General features: G+C 37.0%; 1 protein-coding gene across 1 annotated transcript in view; it reads left to right on the top strand.

The window, feature by feature from the left end:
• The window catches only part of LOC110448104 (CWF19-like protein 2), a 35676-nt gene extending 17224 nt beyond the window's left edge, over positions 1 to 18452 (top strand). Inside the window, exons 9-18 of the mRNA XM_021494164.1 lie at positions 1202 to 1414; positions 3124 to 3198; positions 3305 to 3370; positions 5351 to 5465; positions 6599 to 6687; positions 9743 to 9859; positions 10327 to 10482; positions 12859 to 12939; positions 13148 to 13249; positions 16830 to 18452. Coding sequence (XP_021349839.1) covers positions 1202 to 1414; positions 3124 to 3198; positions 3305 to 3370; positions 5351 to 5465; positions 6599 to 6687; positions 9743 to 9859; positions 10327 to 10482; positions 12859 to 12939; positions 13148 to 13249; positions 16830 to 16979 — 1164 coding nt within the window. The 3' untranslated portion in view covers positions 16980 to 18452. The remainder of the gene's footprint in view (positions 1 to 1201; positions 1415 to 3123; positions 3199 to 3304; positions 3371 to 5350; positions 5466 to 6598; positions 6688 to 9742; positions 9860 to 10326; positions 10483 to 12858; positions 12940 to 13147; positions 13250 to 16829) is intronic.
• Positions 18453 to 19665: the final 1213 nt, after the last annotated feature.

Here is a 19665-nt window from a genome sequence, read left to right as displayed (position 1 = left end):
TGTATACCAGCCTGCCAATTCAGGATAAAATCTGTAGAAAAAACACAAACACTCCTAGCCATTAGGCACGTTGATATACGTATGGGGAAGGAATAAGACTAATAAATAAGTTGTATCTGTATCTGTGAAATTTTCACACCCATAACCGACACAATCAACATAGGTAAGGTCCAGATGACAATTGTCTACCACGATCAACACAGGTAAGGTCCAGATGACAATTTTCTTCCACGATCAACACAGGTAAGGTCCAGATGACAATTATCTACCACAATCAACACAGGTAAGGTCCAGTTGACAATTATCTACCACGATAAACACAGGTAAGGTCCAGATGACAATTATCTACAATGATCAACGCAGGTAAGGTCCAGTTGACAATTATCTACCACGATCAACACAGGTAAGGTCCAGATGACAATTATCTACCACAAGCAACACAGGTAAGGTCCAGTTGAAAATTATCTACCACGATCAACACAGGTAAGGTCCAGATTACAATTATCTACCACAATCAACACAGGTAAGGTCCAGAAGACAATTATCTACCACGATCAACACAGGCAAGGTCCAGATGACAATTATCTAACACGATCAACACAGGTAAGGTCCAGTGGACAATTATCTACCACGATCAACACAGGTAAGGTCCAGTGGACAATTATCGACCACGATCAACACAAGTAAGGTCCAGTTGACAAATATCTACCACGATCAACTCTAATGGGCAATGCATTCCATTGAATTCACTATGCACTGCTACAGTACCTGAGAGTATAGACCCATTACTGATAGCTTTACAGTCGTTGTAATGATGCCTTCGCGTATTGCAGAAACCTGATAAAGTGCAAAATAATACTGATCAGAAATAAAATACATCATAATTATCATGTATCTTATTTCACATGTTTCTTCTGAATTTTTTCCAAAGTGCACATATGTGCATTTCATGCATGCAAATTTTATTTCACAGAAGGCCGATCGATTATTAAATCACCTTGTTGCGTGCACAATGTGACGAAAACGCCCAGTAGTTTTGGTGCATTGTCTTATCACTCAACTGTGTTACTGCCATTTCTAAAGGATGGAGTCTTAACGAAGGGCAGTTAAAGCTTATTAATGATGCAATAAAAAATGTTGGCAACTATACCTCTGTTTTCAGTGCTGGAATTATGGTGCTTTCATTCATATTTGTAAAAAGGTAATGGTGTCTAAGATAAAAGCTCAGATGGAGGCATCAAGGAAGCTGAAGGAGGAACACAAGACTATGCCAAGGATAGTCGGGGAGAAGGAGGAAGAGGCTGAGGATGAATATGTGGTACTGTCACGGACGGGGCCAGATGGAATAGCCCAGCCACTCCCTGACAGACAGCACCCTAAAGAACAGGGGAAACGTAGGAGAAAGAAAGAAAAGGTGCAACAAATATTCTCTAAAAAAGGAAATCATTTCGACACTCCATATATTAAGTTAGGTATCCCAACTGTATGGTTTTTTACAAGGTACAATTATCCTACATTATCTCTCAGTATGATATTCAATGCTAGGTAGTTTTAATATTTCATACATTGTTCTTCTGAGGGTTGGGTAAAAGAGATAATTTGACCATATTTATATCATTAACTTCTATTCTGAAATTATGTTATGAATATCAGCAAAACTTGGATTTGGTTGGAAATATCATCAGGTTATAACATGGAGACATTTAAAAACCAACCCCTATAGAAATATACAATTGCTGAGTATGGAGTTGGATACACATAGACTACCAGGATTGGCTCAAGGAACTGGCCCTATCCATGGTCATTAGTTATAATAAATATCCATGGGATCATGTTTATAATACTACTTCTAGTGAGAGTGTTTTGCCATGATTAATTAAATATCCAGGTGAATGATACAGGCCCTCTTGGCCTCTTGCTGTACATATCTCGACAAACTTTTGGCTAGATACTGACCCATTGGGTTAAACTTTTGCTGTTTCATCCCCAAGTGGGCATACTTATGTTCTCTTAACGTGTTTGATATATAATAATACATTGAGATCCATTTTTGCAAGGTTAAGTGCTATTCTGAAAGTCCAGTATTTTAGAGTTCAAAATGAATAAGTAGCTTAATGTTTTATTGGGTCTCTTGGTTACATTTTAATTTGTAGTGATTTCTTTAATAATAATTGCATTTAATTGATTCAAATTTTGGCTTGTTATAATTTATTTTTATAAAATTTTCTATTTCATTCCTTCCAGACACCAGTAATAGCAGTTATATTGAAACACCGAACCTTCCTTCTTGTTAATCAAATTTATTGGGTGACACAAAGTGTTTTTTTTAGGTCACCTGACCATAGACCATGGTGACCTATTGCCATTCGTTTTTGTCTGTCGTTGTGCGTTCACTTTTATCTTGTGAGCACGATAACTTTTGCTATGCTGCTTTATATCAATAAAATTTTGGACAAGTTTGAAAATGGTCCTGATCAGACAGTACCTTGCAAAGTTACTGCCAATCGGAGAATACAAGATGGCCGATCCTGGCCTCTGATTTGCTAAGGCAAGAAATTCTCGACTACTCAAGATTATCTGCAGCAATTCACTTATGAGGTTCCTAACAAGTGTTTTTACTTTTTGTGCCGATCAGATAATCCAATTATGCAAGATGGTCATGTTGCACCCTGACCTCTCATCGACTGAGATGTTTTTGATTTTCCTCTCAATTAACAGAAAGGCTACATTAATTGACTTCTAACTTAGTAGAAGTGTTCCTTATGAGGTTTCGACCAAGTTTGTTACTTTTCATACTGATTGTAAAATTCCAGATGGCCACCCTGGCCTGTGATTGACTAGAACATTTATAACTTCATCTGTACATAATCCATTAAATGATCATCTAATTCATCTATACAGCATGTGTATATCTGGTCTCCAGGTTAGTATGGGTGTATGCCCTCTCTCCAAAGTAACTATGTGCCAATTTAAAAAAAAGAACATGCTACAATTTGAGTACTTCATTTTACTCGGGTGACCATTTATGCCCATGGGCCTTTTGTTAGTCTTAAAACATCCTATTACTTACGTGTCAAATGTGTTTCATGTCTTTATGATAAACATTTGTCCTATTGATTCAAGGTGGAGACTCATGACAAGGTTGGAGACCGCCAGAGATACTTCGATGATGATGACCAATTTGATTTGAATACTCTGGTAAGTTAACACCGTATCATCAGGTAATGTTCTGTTTTTACTTTTTACTCTTTTGAGTAATTGATTTTCATCACAACATTGATATATGTTTTAATGGTTTCTACAGGTACTGCGTGAGAAGATGGGCACAGCTGAGGACCAGAACTCCATGTTTGCCAGACTAGCAGGAAGGGTAAGTACCAAGAGTTGACACCTAAATTACCATATATGATGATAGATCATATTTCTGCATACTTGGACATTTTTGCCATAGTTTAATATATAACTTGTTTTCTCTGTAATGAGAGCAAATTCATCGGGACATCAAATTGTGGGCATAAAGAGACGAATGCAGTGATGATATTAGAATTGATCCTGGGGTCTGATCGAACCCCTAGGGACCTAGTTTCTGAGTCACAGCTTGGAAACAATCAGATCCCCACCCTATAACCATATATACAATTGCTGAGTTAAAAGAGATGAACATGCACATGTACTTGCAGGATGGCCCTGGGTCTGCCACACCCTCGGAAACTTAACCACTTGGTCATACCTCGGAAACAGTTCAGATCCCTACCCCAAAACTAAATATACAGTTGCTGGGCATAAAGAGATGAATGCAGTCATGATAAAAGAATTGACCCTGGGGTCTGCCCCACTTTTGCAGACTTAACCCCTGGGTCATAACTTTGAAGTGGTTGAGATCCCCACCCCAAAACTAATTATACAAATGCTGGGCATAAAGAGACGAATGTAGTCATGATAATAGAATTGACCCTTGGGTCTGGCCACATGCCTAGGGACCTAGTTTCTTAGTCACAGTTTGTAAACCGTTGAGATCCCTTCCCCATAATTAACAATACATAAAATTTCTGGGCATGAAAAATCTAATACAGATATGCTACAAGGATTGGCCTTGGGGTCTGACCCATTCCCTTGGATCTTATTTGGAGAACATTTTGCCATGATTACTTAGATATCCAGGTGAATGATAAGGGCCTTCTGGGCCTCTTGTTCTTGTCTTTCTTACTTTAAGCTGTGGTGTATGTTCCTGTTTTTCATTTCTTTGCTACCTTTCTGCTACCACTAGCCCTCCACTGCTTGGTTGCGGGTTTGAGACCTACGTGGGGCAGTCGCCAGGTACTGGCCGTCGGTCGGTGGATTTTCTCCGGGAACTCCGGCTTTCCTCCACCACCAAAACCTGGCACGTCCTTAAATGACCATAGCTGTTAAAAGGACGTAAAACACAAACAAACCAAAACTTTGTTACCTATAGGCTGTGTTACCTTTCCTGTTTTTCATGTCTTTGTTACCTATAGGCTGTGTTACTTTTCCTGGTTTTCATGTCTTTGTTACCTATAGGCTGTGTTACTTCTCCTGTTTTTCATGTCTTTGTTACCTATAGTCTGTGTTACTTTTCCTGTTTTTTACATTTCTTTGTTACCTATAGGCTGTGTTTCTTTTCCTGTTTTTCATTTCTTTGTTACCTATAGGCTGGGTTACTTTTCCTGTTTTTTTTCATTTCTTTGTCACCTATAGGCTGTACGTGTTACTTTTCCTGTTTTTCATTTCTTTGTCACCTATAGGCTGTGTTACTTTTCCTGTTTTTTTCATTTCTTTGTTACCTATAGGCTGTGATGCTTTTCCTGTTTTTCATTTCTTTGTTACCTATAGGCTGTACGTGTTACTTTTCCTGTTTTTCATTTCTTTGTTACCTATAGGCTGTGATAATTTTCCTGTTTTTCCTTTCCTTTGTTACCTATAGTTACCTATAGGCTGTGTTACTTTTCCTGTTTTTCATTTCTTTGTTACTTTTAGGCTGTGTTACTTTTCGTGTTTTTCATTTCTTTGGTACCTGTAGGCTGTGATACTTTTCCTGTTTTTAATTTCTTTGTTACCTATAAGCTGTACGGGTTACTTTTCCTGTTTTTCATTTCTTTGTTACCTATAGGCTGTGCTACTTTTTCTGTTTTTCATTTCTCTGTTACCTATAGGCTGTGTTACTTTTCCTGTTTTTCATGTCTTTGTTACCTATAGGCTGTGATGTCTGTTCCTTTTTTTCTTGTATTTGTTACTTTAGGTTGTAGTATCTGGTCCTGTTTTTCATATCTTTGTAAGGTACCGTTAGGCTGTGATGTTTTTTCCTGTATATTGTTCTCTTTGTAAACTGTAGGCTGTTGAGAAGACAGATGATGATTACCAGCTGGATGACATGTTTATATCCAGAGCAGGGAAAAAGCAATCAGACTCACGTACCGAAGAAAAAGAGAGATGTTTAGCCATGGGAGGTACAGTTTTGCCATTTGTAGCTCACCTGGCCCAAAGGTCCAAGTGAGCTTATGTCATGGCATGGCGTCCGTCGTCCCTCCGTCTGACATCAACTTTTTTCTTCTCAATAACTGATGGGCTCAGGATGATGATATTTGGCCAGTAAAATACTCTGATGAAGGGCTTCCAGGTCTGTTCAAATGAATGACCTGCACTGTATTTCAAGATCACAGGGGTCAAATATGTTAAATGCTTTAAACAACTTCCCCTGAATAATCAAACTGGCAAGGTTGATTAAAATTTGCCAGAAACATGCAGGGATGAAGGGCTTCCAAGTTTGTTCAAATGCATAACCTTCACCCATATTAAAGGTCACAGGGGTCATATATGTTAAATACTTTAAACAACTTCTTCTGAATACCAAAAGGCCTAGGGTGATGATAATTGGCCAGTACCATGTTATGCTGATGAACAGCAAAGTTTGTTCAAATGATCATAAAAGACCTTTACAAACTTTCAAGGTCACAGGTCAATCATTTAAAAAATATCTTTAAAATAAGTTCTTCATAACCAAAATGCCCAGGGTGATAATTATTGACCAGTGTCTTTCAGATGAAGGGCTAACAGATTTGTTCTAAAGAAGAACTTGACCTACTTTTAAAGTCACAAGGATCATATATGTTGAAAGCTTTAAACAATTCTTCTCAATAACCAGATTCCCAGGATGTTGATATATTAGACCAGTAGCTTGTTGGGATGAAGGGCAACATGTTTTTCCAAATGAACGACCTTTACACACTTTCAAGGTCACAGGAGTCAGATGTTTAAAAATATCTTTAAAATAAATTCTTCTTAATAAACAAAAGGCCCAGAATGGTGATATCTGATCTGTAGCTTAATTTAAACCATTTTAATACATCTGCCTTGGTTAACTTTTAAAAGATACTGGTGTGATATTAATACCATGTAAACAAACTCATCACAAGGACTGTAAATAGGTTTGTTTATTATTTAAGTCAAGTGAGTGCTACATTGTATACGTATTGGACAGGTATATATTATTCCACCACTGTAGTACTGTAACGATTGTTGTTCAAATGTTTTAAATCAGTAATGTTGATGTGAGCTTTTTTTCGGATTTTTGTTTTTTCAGAGCACAGAAAAATGGCTTCAGTTATGGAAAAATGTCAGTTCTGTTTTGGCAATGTTCCTAAACACCTGATAATAGCGATCGGGACAAAGGTAATGTAGCTCAATTCAAACATAAACACGCTTTCTACAAATAATCTTGTTGAGTGATATGTCTTGTGGTGTATCCAAGTACGGTAAATCTGCAGTCAAATAAAATAAATATTGTCAATCCTGTTCAAATTACAGGAAGTTGCGGTTGAGTATGGTGTGAACAATCCAAGTCGATATTGGCAAAAATCATGACAAACAGAGAAGTCGTTGATACGGGAAAACGACTTCCTATTACAATATAGTTGCTAATCGGACAAAGAATACTGTCACATATGTCTTCCATATTAAATTAATAATCTTTACAAGCTCAATTAGCACTAGCAATTGTCCATATCGCAAATCTGAGGCAAGTATGTTAGCCTCAAAACAGTACATGTTTTCTTGCGTATTGAAGGAAGTCCATTTTAATGTATCAGAAAGTGGAGTATGGATTGAAACTGCACTTTCGGATTAATTAGTTGGACCAACCACCTGGTCAGACCTGTTTACTTTTGGACATGTATGGGTAACAAATCAATTAAGCAATAAATCAGGAGTCTAAGAATCAAATTGTAAACACAGTAATATCATGACAATACACATGTGTCTGTTATCTCAGCATGTTGTGCATCTTTACTGAAAGGATATATCATACAAATTCCGGGCCTGTTTACTTGGAGCTTGCCCGTGTTTACAAGAAAGAAACTCAATCATTGCTAACATGTGGCATATCTATAAATAATTTAAAGAATATCCGTTACTCAATATTAACCAGAACTGTGGTTAAGCAGGGTTCAATCTATCACAATATGGACAATTATTGTAGTTTATGCCCCTTGTTGTAAGTGATGTACAGGATATTGTAGTTTGTGCCCCATGTTGTAAGTGATGTACAGGACATTGTAGTTTGTGCCCCATGTTGTAAGTGATGTACAGGACATTGTAGTTTGTGCCCCATGTTGTAAGTGATGTACAGTATATTGAAGTTTGTGTCCTATGTTGTAAGTGATGTACAGTACATTGTAGTCAATGTGCTATGTTGTAAGTGATGTACAGGATATTGTAGTTTATGTCCTTTGTTGTAAGTGATGTACAGGATATTGTAGTTTATGTCCTTTGTTGTAAGTGATGTACAGGATATTGTAGTTTGTGTCCCATGTTGTAAGTGATGTACAGGATATTGTAGTTTATGTCCTTTGTTGTAAGTGATGTACAGGATATTGTAGTTTATGCCCCTTGTTGTAAGTGATGTACACGATATTGTAGTTTATGCCCCTTGTTGTAAGTGATGTACAGGATATTGTAGTTTGTGCCCCTTGTTGTAAGCGATGTACAGGATATTGTAGTTTGTGCCCCTTGTTGTACGTGATGTACAGGATATTGTAGTTTGTGCCCCTTGTTGTAAGCGATGTACAGGATATTGTAGTTTGTGCCCCTTGTTGTAAGCGATGTACAGGATATTGTAGTTTGTGCCCCTTGTTGTAAGCGATGTACAGGATATTGTAGTTTGTGCCCCTTGTTGTAAGCGATGTACAGGATATTGTAGTTTGTGCCCCTTGTTGTACGTGATGTACAGGATATTGTAGTTTGTGCCCCTTGTTGTAAGTGATGTACAGGATAGTGTAGTTTATGCCCCTTGTTGTAAGTGATGTACACGATATTGTAGTTTATGCCCCTTGTTGTAAGTGATGTACAGTATATTGTAGTTTGTGTCCTATGTTGTAAGTGATGTACAGTACATTGTAGTCAATGTCCTATGTTGTAAGTGATGTACAGGATATTGTAGTTTGTGCCCCTTGTTGTAAGTGATGTACAGGATATTGTAGTTTGTGCCCTATGTTGTAAGTGATGTACAGGATATATTGTAGTTTGTGCTCTATGTTGTACAGTTTTGTGACTGCACAACGCACAAAAAATAGCGTGCGCACACTGTGCATACATCGTTCGCGCACCATCCGCATATCCTCCACACATGGTACGCACAACTGTACGATTTAACAATTGTTTGCGCCGTTGTGCGCTTCTCTCCGCACAACTGTGCGATTGGGTACAATTTGAAGATCAATATTACGGAATGAAAAAAATACGGAAAGCTTGTATGCAATAATTAAAAGTGTATGTATTACCGTAATGTCTCATCACAATAATGAAGATAATGTTCAGAATTACAATGCGTGTAACACAGCATTACAGTGATCGTTAAACTGTCAAGAATGGGTTTGGCTCCAAGGTAACAGAACAGGTACTTTTTATAAATAATAATTTGATGAGTGACCAGAGTTTTACCTGGCCTGTACCTGACACAGAGCTGATATGCGATACCGTATGATCGTAATGAAAACACAACTGGCCGTTTAGTATTTGTTATTTGCATTCGGTTTACCTATACATGTAGCTCCCCTTCACCTGTGTTTTCACACCCCTGGCTCTACCCGACGAAATACGTAAGTGCCCCGGGAGGGGGAAAACTACGGTCTAGGTACATGTACAAAGTGGCTATGTTTACCTGTATACGGGACTGTGTTGTAATTTCACATGTGTCGATAAAGGTTGTTTAAAAAATACTGAAAATGAAATTTCCAAATTTAAGAAAGTATAGACATAAGATAAGCACAGATGTAGGTAGAATATAGACACATACATAAATATCAAGTTTATATGTTTGAACACGAAACCGTATATATTGTTAAGGCATTCCTCAACTTACACCAACCACAATTGTTAATCGCACAATGTTCATCCATGCCATGGTGCGCACAAATGTGCGCAAAGCAATGATCGTCCAACTTTTTATCGTTCACACATCGTTCACACATAGTGTAACGTTGTGCGATCCCACAACTGTAAGTGATGTACAGTACATTGTAGGTTGTGCCCTATGTTGTCAGTGATGTTCTTGATATAATAGCCTAGTGTTGGTTTTGACTTTGCTGGTACGGCTAATTCTTGTGACCATACAGCTAAAAGGATAGAGAATATTTGCAGATTCCTTTGAATTTTAATGGAAAGTGATTATATCATTAATAAGAATGTTGTTCTGCTAACATCACTGTATATTGTTTGTGTTATACTATAGGTGTATTTGTGTATGCCCAACCACTGTTCGCTGACTGAGGGTCACTGTTTGGTCGTGCCCATGCAGCATGTGGCCTCCAGTACAGCCATGGATGAGGATGTGTGGAATGAAGTACAGGTACACTTAGTTCCTAGTTAACCACCCTCCACTATTCCGTCTTTGCGTATTGCAGAGTTATCTTCCCTTGGGAGCAGGTATTGATTGTTACGTCATTGGTTTGTGTGAGAAAATTACGTCGTTTTCTCAAAAATTGATGACGTTACTCTCACAAACAAGTGACGTAACAATCAATCCCTGCTCCCAAAAGAAGATAACTCGGCAATACGCAAAGACGGAATAATGCCAACCCTACACATTGCCATGAACATACTAGGAATGCTTGGACCATCTATACTAACCCCTGTTAATCCTGTCGTCCCCCTAAATTGTCATCCCCAAGTATTTGAAAATGAAAGTTCCCTGTTAATGAAAGTCTTTGTGACCATAATAGGAGTCGCCTTTACGTTTTTGTGACCTTAATCAGAGTCACCTTTTATTGTTTGTGAACTTTACAAAAGTAAATGTCACTTTTACTGTTGCTGTAGTTATTCAGGAAGACTTTGACCAAGCTGTTTTTGGACCTGGACCAGGATGTGGTGTTCATGGAGACAAGTATGGGCCTGAAGCATTCCCCTCACATGTACCTAGAGTGTGTGCCAATGCAACGGGAAACTGGTGACCTTGCACCTATCTATTTCAAGGTATGGGTATATAGGTTTTTTTACCGTATAACCTGAAACTTTTCATGGTTTACCATTTTCAAAGAATGTCCACTTCTAAAGAATAGCTTACATGTGAATTCCGTGATCTGATACAACTCCTTTTGCATCACCATTAACTCTGAGTCAATTTAACCGAAGGGAAAGTGAGCTAATGCCACGGTGCGGCGTCCTTCGTCCATCTGTAGTCCATCGTCCGTCCAGTGTATACTTTTTACTATAAACAACTTCTTCTTAGTGACATTGAATGCTGAGATGAAGGGCTACCAAGTTTGTTCAAATGAATGGACCTTGACATTTATTAAAGGTCACAGGGATCAAAAATGTTCAAAATCTTCAATCGACTTCTTAATAACCAAAAGGCCCAGGATATTGATATTTGGCCAGTAGCATGCTATAGATGAAGGGCTACCAAAATTGTTCAAATGAACGACCTTCACTTATATTCAAGGTCACAGGGGTCAAATATGTTGAAATCTTAAAACAACTTCTGAATAATTTAAAGGTCTAGGGTAATGATATTTGGACAGAAGCATGCTGGTATGAAAGGCTATAAAGTCTGTTCAACTTAATGTCCTTGTTTGACTTTCAAGGTCACATGTGTTACATGTTTAAATCTTTTAATAGATTCTTTGGAATCAGACACTTTGGTATTTTGCCTGTAGCTGTATTTTAGTCCACTTAAAATAAAAAAATGTAAGATTAATAGCAGGTGAGTGATTCAGGCCCATTGGGCCTCTTGTTTTTGTTGATGTTGGAAAGGTGCAAAAGCTCTTTAAAGATTACTTTTAAGTCAAAAAACTTCCTTCTTATATTCATAAATTACCACTCAACTAAAAATTATGAAATTGCATGGTTATACACACATGTATACTGTTATATGCGGACATGCAATAGGAGTTTAAACATTTTCTAAGGTCAAGGTTACTGATACTAAAAATAGAATGTGGGGAGACAAAATCTCACAGATTTAAAGTCTCATGAATTTGACATGAAATTATGGAAAGTCCTCAAAATCTCACAATTTTAGCTCGCCTGTTGAAGAACAGAGAGCTATAGCGATACCCCTGGCGAGCGTCGGTGTCAGCGTGAAAATGTTAAAGTTTTACCTGCAAGTTATTTAGAAGCTTGTCGTTCATTGAATATGTGTACTAGGATGCTGATAATTGGCATGGAGGTTCCTGTGGGGTATAATATTGATGTAATGAAGTGAAAATGTAAAATTACTTTCAATTTTGAAATATTTTGACCTATTTTGTACTTGCCTTTTTTGAAGCACATCAACGTTCAAGTTTTACCTGCAAGTTATTTAAAAGCTTTTCATTCATTAAATATGTGTACTAGGATGCTGATATTTGTCATGGATGTTCCTGTGGGGTATAATATTGATGTAGCAAAGGCACAATTAAAAAATTTCCTTTTTTTTTTTTAATTTTTAAAAAGTTTTGATCAATATTTTCTTTCTTATGTTTTATATCTACCCATATATCATTTACTGATGGCAATATCATATTTATAGAAAAACATATTGATTAAATATCATTTAGGTCAGACTTAACTGCAATGGTTTATAAAAAAAAAGACTAGTGTAATGATATATGGTATGACTTCTCTGCAGTAGTTAGGGCGCTCCCTTCATGCTGGTAGACTGGTGCTAGAATCCATGGTCACAGGATCAAATCTAGGTCGGGTCAAAACCTAATACTTTAAAATAAGGCATTCTTCTCACTCCTTGCTAAGGATAATGTGACCCAATATGGTTTATAAAAAAAACATATTTTTAAACCATATAAAATATCATGCCGCACACCAATGACATGATACTTCAGTGAGACAGCACTATAAAGTCACCATAAGTCTACCTGTCGCAAGCAGACACCGTCTCAATATGACCTATACATGAGTTAAAGGGTCGCTTAACCCCAATAAACAAACAAATTTTGGATGACTTTGACACCATCTCTGGTTATTATACGCCCGTCGTCTGATGAAACTTGGTACACAAATTGCATACCAATATAGCTTGAACGAGTTCACATTTCAGAAGTTAATGTGCATTTTTTGTGGAGTTATGCTCCTTTTATTTCCAAATAAGGACATTATATAAGGACAATAAATAAAAGGTCTAGGATGGTGATATTTTGCAAGTTGCATGCTGAGATAAAGGGCTATAAAGTTTGTTCAACGTAAAGACCTTGTTCGACTTTCAAGGTCACAGGGATCAAATGTTTTAAAATCTTTTAACAGGTTCTTTTGAATGACTTTTAATCATAAATACCATTAGGCCTCTTGTTTTTGTTGTGAAATGACCTTTATGTATTAGTTTATGTGAAGTACATTGTTTTGATTCTTATTCAGAAAGCTATCCAGGATTCGGAGACAGAATGGACACAGAACAAGAAGGTTGTTGATCTGAGCCAGAAAAGCATAAGGAGAGCTGTAAGTTTTGATAATGCCATCTACAAACGGAAACCTATTTACAAAGATTAGACCATTACTTCTAGAACTCAACCTAATCTTTAATCATCTGAATTATAACATTCCCCGTAGGTCTAGTTATAGAAAAACATTTCTAAAACAAAGTCTTAACGAATTTGGTAAAAAAAATTGCTTAAAGATTTGAAAAAAATTGTTGTTTTGGTTACAGGTACCAAAGGGCTTTCCATTCTTTAGTGTGGACTTTGGTCTACAGGGCGGGTTTGCCCATGTTATTGAAGATGAGCAAGTTTTTCCAAGGTATTTTGGTAAGGTAAGTAGTTTTCGAGTCCACTCCTTATCATATGACCCTTGCTGTTGAGAGAATGGTAAACACACTAACAAACAAAATTGAGAGGCCATTGCAGTTGGTATATATTTAGCACCCTAGCTTAGTGAGCTCATGCCATGACATGGCATTTGTCTTCTGTCAATCAAATATTTGGCTCACCTCATCAAAAGGTGAGTTAAATAATGAAAATGATTAAACCGAATTTTGTAGACATTATTCCTAGGTGACGGAATCATTTGTGAAGGATAAGGGACTGACCTCTTTTTGTGAAGGATAAGGGACTGACCTCATTTTGTGAAAGATATGGGACTGACCTCATTTTGTGAAAGATAAGGAGCTGACCTATTTTTGTGAAGGATAAGGGGCTGACCTATTTTTGTGAATGATAAGGGGCTGACCTTTTTTTTTGAAGGATAAGGGGCTGACCTATTTTTGTGAAGGATAAGGGGCTGACCTATTTTTGTGAAGGATAAGGGGCTGGCCTATTTTTCGGGAATCTTCTAACACTGGATTTCCTTTGCTCAACAAGCCCGTAGGACCAAATACGCTTACGCCGTGGTGCGTCTTCGGTCCATCCGGCATCAACTTTATAATAATAATAATAGACATTCTTTATTGTGGATAAATACATGTTTAGCCATGGGCTAATAATCGAAATGGTCCTCTTGTTAGTAATATACATGTGTTAATTATGAAGTACATTATAAGTATATATATATATATATATATGAACTTTTTAATTTAAACAAATTCTTCTCAAGAACCAAGAGGCCCAGGATAATGATAATTGGCCAGTAACATGCTGGGATTAAGTGCTACCAAGTTTGTTCAAATGAATGACCTTGACTTATATTCAAGGTCACATGGGGTCAAATATATTTAAAACCTTTTTTAACAACTTCACCTGAATAACCAAAAGCCCCAGGATTATGTATTTGGCCAGTAGCATGCTTGGACAAATGGCTACCAAGTTTGTTCAAATTAATTACCTTGATTAATATTCAAAGTCACAGGGGTCAAATGTGATGAAAACTTTCAAACAACTTCTGAATAATCAAAAACAACAGGAGGTGATATTTTGCTAGTAGCATGCTCAGATGATGAGCTATCAAGTTTGTTCATGTGGATGATTTTGACCCACTTTAATTTCAAGGTCACATATGGCGAAATGTGTATAAACCTTTATCTCAATACACAAAATATCTAATGATGGTGATATTTGGCAAGCTTAAGTTGCATGCTGGGTCAAATGTGTTTAAATCTTTGAACATGTTCTTTTGAATGACTCAGTCATAGATGTTGGTCCACTTTAAGGTTACAAATGACTCAGTCATAAAATTTAGTCCACTTTAGAGTTACAAGTGAGAGATTAAGGTCATAAGAGTGTATTGATAAACAGAAATAGGAAGTACATCCCTAGTTGAAAATCCAATGTAGGGAGACACAGTATCACAATTTCTGCGTATTATAATGTTTAATATTAAACTGATGAATATTGTATGTTTATTATTGACAGAGCTAGAACAGTGTGTTCTTTCAATATTAAAGTATTTCAAAGCAATCCAGGCATTAATTCAGTTGTTTTTTATCAATGAGTCACATGTGTCCATTTTTCTGTACTTAAGGGAACCGGCTATCTATTTCACTAGTGTGAAGTTGTTCAAGAACGATAACTCTTACATGCAATTACTATGTGTATATGGTTTTATTATAAAATGACAATTTTTAATCGTTTATAGATAATTACTTATTCACAAGTTCAGCATTTATGAAATTGTTATACATTAATGCAATACTAATCTATGTCAGTATCATTTTTACTGACATTATTTTGCAAAAAATTGTGTTTCATTTTTTTTTTTAAATCACTCTTTTTTACATAAATTTCCTTTTAAAATCCTTAAAATTCTGACAACTTATATTTTTTTTTGTGACAGAAAATGTTCTTTACTTCAAAGCCATATGACTATAAAATTTGAAGAAATTCTACTGAGAAATGGTGACACAATCCTATTACCTTAATACCAGATGAGCGATGCATGCCCATTGGGCCTCTTGTTTTAAATTTTCAGTGGAATAAAATCAAAATGTTGTCATTGACTTTGCTTATTCAAAGTTAACAGAGTGAAATCAATTAATGGGTGACAAAATGAAATACTTTCAGCAGATGAAGAATTCTTTTAAAAGGGTAATTTGTCATATCGCTTTAAACCCTTTTCCTTTAGAACATTAAATGGAAATTAGCCATTTCTGGTAGGAAGCAAAAAAAAAAGAGTTAATAGCTTAGAAACAGTTGAGATCCCCTATAATTATATAAACAATTGCACAATTGCTGAGCATGAAGAGATCGATACACATATGCTACCAGGATTTTCCAGGGTATGGCCCCACCCCTGACGACTTGGTCATCAATATGAAGTGGATGAGGTCCCAAACCAATCACTATATATACAATTGCTTTGTAAAAAGACATGAAATAAATCATGATATTAATGAATTGACCCTGGGGTATGCCACACCCCAAGTGATATAGTTCCTGATTCAAAATTTAGAAATAGTTGAGATGAACCCTCCCTATAATCAAATATTGAGTTGCTCATTATAATGGCATGGATACACATATGCTACCACTATGTGCCAGGATCTGGCCCCACTCTAGTAGACTTAGTCTCTTGGTCATAACTTTAAACCACTGAAATCTCACACTATAAACAATTATTCTTCAAGAGATGAACATACTTTTGTTACCTAAATGGATTTGGAGTCTGAACCAACCCTGGAGATTTAATCCCTGTGTTATAACTTTGAAAAGGTGAAGATACCCACTCCATAACCACAATTGCTGAACATTAAGATACAAACACGACCATGACATTAGAATTGAGTCTTGGATCCAACTACTCCCTTATATAATAAGGGCTCCAGTGATGGGCCAAATCCTTTGGATCTTATCTGCAATACTCCTTAAAATGAGATATTTTGCCATGATTGCTCAATTATCCATGTGAGGAATACAGGCCCCTTAAGGTCTCCTGTACTTCATCATTTCAAGCCCTGTCCAGAGAAAAATGTATACTTACATATCTCCATCACACATGCAGGCATATACACATAGGGAGATATTAGCCAGATGGCATAGGACTAGTATAAGGCAGCTCCTGCGAATTCCTCAAAATTGTATTGATTAATGTATATGCTAATTTTATTAATTGTATATATTTTTTACTGTAAAGTGCTTTAGAGTGGCTTATGTTAGCTAGATAGGGTGCTATATCAAATGTTGAATATTTATTTATTAATTTTACTTCGTAGGAGTTATACATAGGGGATATATTGCACATTAAATGATCAACTTTCAATTGTTGAGGTTCAAGATGGCTGTCATGGCCTCTTATTGGCTGAGACAATAACACATCACTTAGAGTTTTTAGGGCCAAGTTTGTTGATACATTGGGATTGATAGAGAATATCTTTAATATCAAACGGTGGACTGTTTAAATTGTTTAGATTATAGGCAGCCTCAGTTCTAGTTGTGTTGCTAATATACTCCATATAATTCCAGGAGATCATTGGAGGGATGCTGGATGTGGAACCAAGGTTGTGGAGGAAAAATCAGAAGGAAAGTTTCGATGAACAGAGAAAGAAAGTTTTGCAGTTTTCTGAGTGGTGGAAACCACATGACTGGACACAAAATCTCCATCAGGATGGATGACATTCAAAGTATTAGAGAATGTAGAGATGCTCCATCTATAAATAATGTGTTTAACTATAGAGTTAGATAAACATAACATCCTATCATCATTATCCCTTTCATACCAAAAGACATCATGTAAAGTGTGTAATGGGTCCACATTTGAATAAATTGTACAATTTTATAAGATGCAGTCTGGTAGAGTAATTGTAAAAATGTCAAAAAAAGAAATCAGCCAAAATAATGAAATGTAATTTCATAAACACATACAAAAACAGTACACAGATTAATAAATGTCACCGGTTGCTCAGTATAAATACCAAAAACATGAACAAGTTGTGTATTCAATCATTTTTCTTTTACTGTCTCCGAGAAACCTACAATACAGGACAATACAGTAAGTACTACACAACTTCAGCACCGACCAAGGTACCGGACCTCTGAACACAGACCGCTATATATATATTAATTCAAATAACTAAATATAACAATCACACGTTAGTTATTACATTGATACTGCAATACGATATGATGTATGATGTTCTTAGGATAGTTTGTTAATAAATGCTGGCAGCAATGTGTCTTTACGCCTCTATACAACCAGCCGATCTGGAGCAGATATCCTTCATTTACGAGTTGGATTGTAAGAATGACCACTGGGCAGTAAGTATTTACCCAGTAGCCGAAATATAGTGGCGGGAATATAGGGTGCTTTATTCGTACAAGGGGCAGGTCCAAGGTCTACGTTGTAAGTACAATTCAGTCAGAATGTTGAAACAGAACATAACAACACAGGTACATACATTCCGAACTGATGACGTCACATACACTGTTTACGAGACGGGACAACACACGTGTATACAGACAGTTGACAGCACTCGTTGTAATATATATACACACACACCATATATATCTATATCATATACCGGTATATACCCGGGTTACATAAAAATAATTGTAATATTTAAAACCTGTCGCTGGATTTGATGTAATGATGCACATGTCTAAAATTGTTTTTGTGGAGGTTTTCTGAAAGTTGAGCATTACAGAACAAAAGCAGTTATAAATTGAAATCAACATGTAAGGCATTCAAATCTTGGAGCAGGACGCGTCTTTTGTTGTAAAAAAGTAGGTACTCACAAAAAATGTGAAGGGCATTTTCACATTAATGGCCGCAGTTGCAAACTGGACTTTCAACAAGATTTACTGTATAAAAGAAATTTGTAATTGTCCAACCATTGTTAAAATTCGCATAAAATGTCATAGGAATTGAACTTAATCATCTAACCCTTATGCCAAACCTGATCAAAAGCCTTAGAAATATCACAGAATACCATACATACAATTAAGTCATGTTTTTTTCCTCTAGTTACATACAGATGTTAAGGTAAATTTCAATGAGTTGATATACAATAGAATGACCAGGCTTTGCCTGGTGCTTAAAGAAAAGTGAGTTTTCAATAAAATAATCATGCAAGTACTTGAAAATTACTCTTTCAAACACTTTTCCAACTGCGCCAATAAGGAATGACACCGTGTTCTGATGGTAAAGACTTCATGTAACACAACGCACAATAATCACATGTTACAACAAAATGGAATCAAGCCGGAGGAGGAAGCGCCCAGCATGGGGCCGCTTAGCAGTCAGTGACGAGGCAGCTTGAATAAGAGAAAGAAAATAACGTACTGGCGTGATTGCCTTTATCTCTAATATGTCCTTTTGAGATAATAACTAATCCTATATTAATGGCACAAGTATTCATGAAAACGAAGAAGGTGAACACTCAATACATTAAGAAAACGATAACTAGGGTACGTGCAGTGTCTCTGTCCATTAACCTGTCCTTTGCAAAATACATGTCTATACATGTACTAATAACCACAAAGTGGGTCAGTAAATGATAATACAATTTGTAGTAATGAAAAAAGTCACAGTTCACACAACGGTTTCATCAGCTGAGGTCCCAATCCTGGTTTTGCCAATGAGGAGTACTACAAGAGCGGGTTGATCGACGAAGTGGATACTCTCGCACACTTTGCGGAACAGAAGTCATCGGATCAGACGTATCGGTAACGGAGATGATAGCTTGAGGTACAGGAGGCTGTGCAGGCGCGGGAGGCTGAGTCAACACAAGAGGTACTGGCAAGACCGGTTGCAGGTGTAGCGGCTGATGTGAAGTAACTGTAGGGGGCATTTGAGGAGGACACGACCGGTGACCAAATGTCAGAGCAGGGCCTGGGGGAATTAAGCCACACTGGTCATCATCAGAGTCTAAAGTTTCATCTGATACTTGACCTCTGATGGGTCCCTGAGGCGACTGCACAAGAGGTGTTGGTAGTACTGGGTAACACTGCGACATGGGTACGGTGTACACCTTACTGCGGTACTGCGAACTGGTAAACTTCCGTAGCTGGCACGTATGATCATTGACAATGTGAACGACAAGATATGTTTCGCGTACTTTGGTTTTGTTCTAATCACACATGAGAAAGACTAAGTCGCCGACGGAAATACTACTATGGCATATTTTTATGGTACCACCGTCTTTGGTTTTGGCACTAGGTACGTGGTTCTGTTCGCGAGACAAACTCTGTCTGTGAATGATCTGCCGATTGATGATAGGTAACTGCTTGCCAGTAAGCTGGTCTCTTTGAGTCCAGAGTTCGCTAGAAGAGAGACCATCACGCCGAATCCATGAATTCATCT

This window comes from Mizuhopecten yessoensis, unplaced genomic scaffold, assembly GCF_002113885.1.
Source record: "Mizuhopecten yessoensis strain PY_sf001 unplaced genomic scaffold, ASM211388v2 scaffold3829, whole genome shotgun sequence".
NCBI classification, from domain to species: domain Eukaryota; kingdom Metazoa; phylum Mollusca; class Bivalvia; order Pectinida; family Pectinidae; genus Mizuhopecten; species Mizuhopecten yessoensis.
This window is presented reverse-complemented; position numbering and strand designations above follow the sequence as displayed.